General features: G+C 35.4%; 1 protein-coding gene across 1 annotated transcript in view; it reads left to right on the top strand.

Annotated features, from left to right (window-relative positions):
• Nucleotides 1-1,075: 1,075 nt before the first annotated feature.
• LOC112502790 (putative protein TPRXL) overlaps nt 1,076-3,445 on the top strand; it is a gene marked incomplete at its 3' end in the record, with an annotated part of 3,934 nt that continues 1,564 nt past the window's right edge. The window contains exon 1 of the mRNA XM_025106800.1: nt 1,076-1,300. Coding sequence (XP_024962568.1) covers nt 1,076-1,300 — 225 coding nt within the window. The remainder of the gene's footprint in view (nt 1,301-3,445) is intronic.

Raw genomic sequence — 3,445 nt, 5'->3', positions numbered from 1 at the left:
CTTTTTTGCATGCTTTCTAACGTCAATATATACTCTAGTTCCAATGACTTATCTTGAACTTATGTTCATGCCTAATCATATAATTTAAGGGGTATCTAGTTTGATGAAATTTAAATGAATTCGTTGGAATTGCAAAGAAAATTCCTTTTGACCAAATTTGGTCATGTTTAGTTCGTAGATTGTATTTTGTGAAACTCTACCAACACCTCAACTAATGTCATCGGTGCCACCACTCCCAAATAATATAACTAAAAAAAGAGTATGAAAATGTCATAAAAAGGGTCTGACTAATGAAATTTATAATTGATAGTCACAAGACAACAAAGTGTATGTGGGATCTGGTATCAAAACAAATGATGGGTATAGAGGTTGGAGCACAAATCAAAGTTACCAACTGCATTACAAGCTATGAGGACTTTAAAGCTAAAGAAGGAGAAAGTCTAGAGTTTACTTATGATAGATATTGTAATTGTTGAATGAACTCAAGAAGAATGGTATTTTGAAGACCAACGTTGAGAATAATGTCAAATTTCTGAACCAGAATGGAAGCGGTTTGCTACAACATTATCCATAACAAGAACTTATATGACTTGGATGTTCATTTTATATATGAAAATATCAAGAAGAATCATGAAGAGGTTTAAGAGATTCTAGAGGCTTAGAAAAAGACTGCAAAGTCTTCTTTCATACCATTGGCGTTGGTTTCAAACAAAAAGCAGAGATATTCTTCAAATTCTAGGAGTTCAAGGTTTGAGAAAGAGCAAAGTCATACTTCAAGTGGTGAGGTTGAGGAAAGTGATCCGGATTTAGAGTTGTAAGATTTAAAGAAGACCATGATTCAACTAACACATGCATTTCGAAAGAAGTTCTATAAAAAGCCGTCGACGAACAAACAAACATTTTCTTCATGTTCAAAAAAGTACGATGAAAAGAAATTTAAGGGAGGAAGTATGAGAACACAAAGTTTGATGGGAAGAAATACGAGGGAAAGAAGTCGGGAGATAACACAGTGGAGGATGTTGTGAAATGTTACAATTATGGAAAGCCAGGACACTATGCTAAGGATTGTAGAAAAATGGTGGTCAAGAATTCAGAATACTACAAGAATAAAATGTTGTTAGTGAAACAGAAAGAAGCAGATAAGGCATTAATGATAGAAGAAGATCACTGGTTGAACCTCTCTGACGATGATGAAAAGGTGGAAGCTCAAGCAAATATCTGCTTCATGGCGAGAGAACAAGAGAAATATGATTCTAACAATGACGATCATGGCTCATGTTATTCTGAGTCTGCATTTGAGGTAAAATTTAATCCTTATAATGAATTCGAGGAACAAACATGATTCAGGATTTTCAAGAAAAGTTGAAAAAATAGAATAACTTTGGAAACAAAACTAAAGAAAGAACCTGATATTGTTCTACATATATCTGTAGGAACGCTCAAAATTTAAGTTTTATCTGTTAGTCCCAGACGGATCTACAAGAGTTTAAAGGTAATAGCCTATAGAAGGGAGGGATGAATACTGTTGATCCTCTCTCTGTGATTTGATGATAATCTCTTTTATTCTATGCGAAGTATTTTTTGTTTCTGTCTTTTCAGTTCCAACGATCTGCACTGAGTCTGTTCAGTGATCGCAGAAGAACTTGTATTGTAAATCTAATCAGCGACAACGATACTTCAAAAAGACAACACTCACACCAAAGAACTTTCAGCCAATGTCGAAGACTGAAACTGAAGATTAGAGATTGGCGAGTACGTGATCTGAAGCGGTATTCAGTGATTATGAGCCTGTCTACATATGTGTGAAGACTGCCCAAGCCTCAGGTAATGCTGAAGAGACCTTCAAGTCTTTCCAGCATTCAGTGATCAAACAAAGCTTGCTAAGCACAATTTTTGTTGTCTTGTTCTTATACACACAAAGGACAAACCCATACCCTTTCTAAACGTTAGTACGGTACGGAGCCGACTAGTTGACTCTATTACCCACTAACTTTGTGAAAGGATGTCTGTTTATGAATAGACTTTTGTACTATTCACTGTAAAAAAGGACAAGCCTTCCTATTAAGGCTTGACACGTGTTCTAAACCTACCGTGATGCATTAAATGTGCATTTAATGCAACAGGTATAAATAGATGTGTTTTTATCTCCATGTAGAGATACTCTTAACCAAAAAACCTTACTCTGAGCTTTCTTGCACTTAAGTAAAAGAACACACATCTAAGAACCAATACGCTCATCTTCAAGAGCAAGTTAGAATCCCTTTCATTGTATTCTAAACAAGTTCTCTCCCAGATAGAACTTACTTTCTTCTATTTCTTTAACAACAAATTTTTTCTTATTTGCTAAGATTAAATGTGTAAACTTAATATTGTTTAGATAGGTTTTTCTTACCTTATCTTTTCGCAAACAGTCTTGTAAATTTGTATTGATCTTCCCTTATCAATATATATTTTAAATTTGAAAATATTGTGTTTGTATTCATCCCTCCCTTCTACAAACTGTTATACACATCTTGTAGACCCTAACGGGACCAACAAGTGGTATCAGAGCGGTGTTCTATCTTCTTTAGTTTTTTGGTTGTTTTTTTATTGCATTACTTCATCTTCTTCTCTAGATAATATTACTGCTTTTAAATGGCTTTGCAAAACACAAACACACACGTTCAAGACAATGACTCTCTTGTCAAACCTCCCCGATTCATGACAATTTTAGTCTATGGAAGAATCGTATGTCCCTCTTTCTGGAAGGTGTAGATCTTGAAACTCCACATTATATAGAAAATGGACCATATGTACCATTTGCTATTTCACCGGCTGTTCCTGGAACAGCTATGACTGCCGCGATTCCTGAACGATAGATTCCAAAGCCCCCTCATTAGTGGAGTGATGAAGACAAGAAGAAAATAACTATAAACACTCGGGCTAGGTCTATAATAGCTATGTCTCTTCCTAATGAGAATCACTCAGTGATGAAACTTAGGACTTCTAAATCCATGTGGGACACTCTTTGTGTTCAATATGAAGGAACCTCTCAGGTTCAAGAATCAAGGAAAATTAATTTCGTAAGGTAGTATGAAAGCTTTCTTTGTGGAAAGACTGAGACACTATTTGAAGTACATTAACGTTTTAATTGTCTTCTTATTGATCTTAGGACTGTAGGCAGGGAATATTCCAACTCTGAAACTTTAACTAAGTTTCTGGAATGTCTTCCTGAATCTTGGGACACCTTTTCCATGTGTCTTAAGATGTCCAGTGACATATCCTCTCTTTCTCTTTCTACACTCTACGGGATTTTGCTTAATTATGAGCAATCTCATCAGCTGAAAAGGAATCTAGTTAAAGATTCCAGAGAAATGAAAAGCTCTCCGTTAGCTTTGATCTCGGAAGATGCTTTAACTGAAACCCCTTCTTCTTCTTCTTCTTCTTCTTCTTCTTCTTCTTCTTC

Source organism: Cynara cardunculus, unplaced genomic scaffold (genome assembly GCF_001531365.2).
Source record: "Cynara cardunculus var. scolymus isolate 2C unplaced genomic scaffold, CcrdV1 Un_Scaffold_1931, whole genome shotgun sequence".
NCBI lineage: Eukaryota > Viridiplantae > Streptophyta > Magnoliopsida > Asterales > Asteraceae > Cynara > Cynara cardunculus.
The sequence above is the reverse complement of the archived record's forward strand: the minus strand, read 5'-3'. Positions and strand labels throughout refer to the sequence as shown.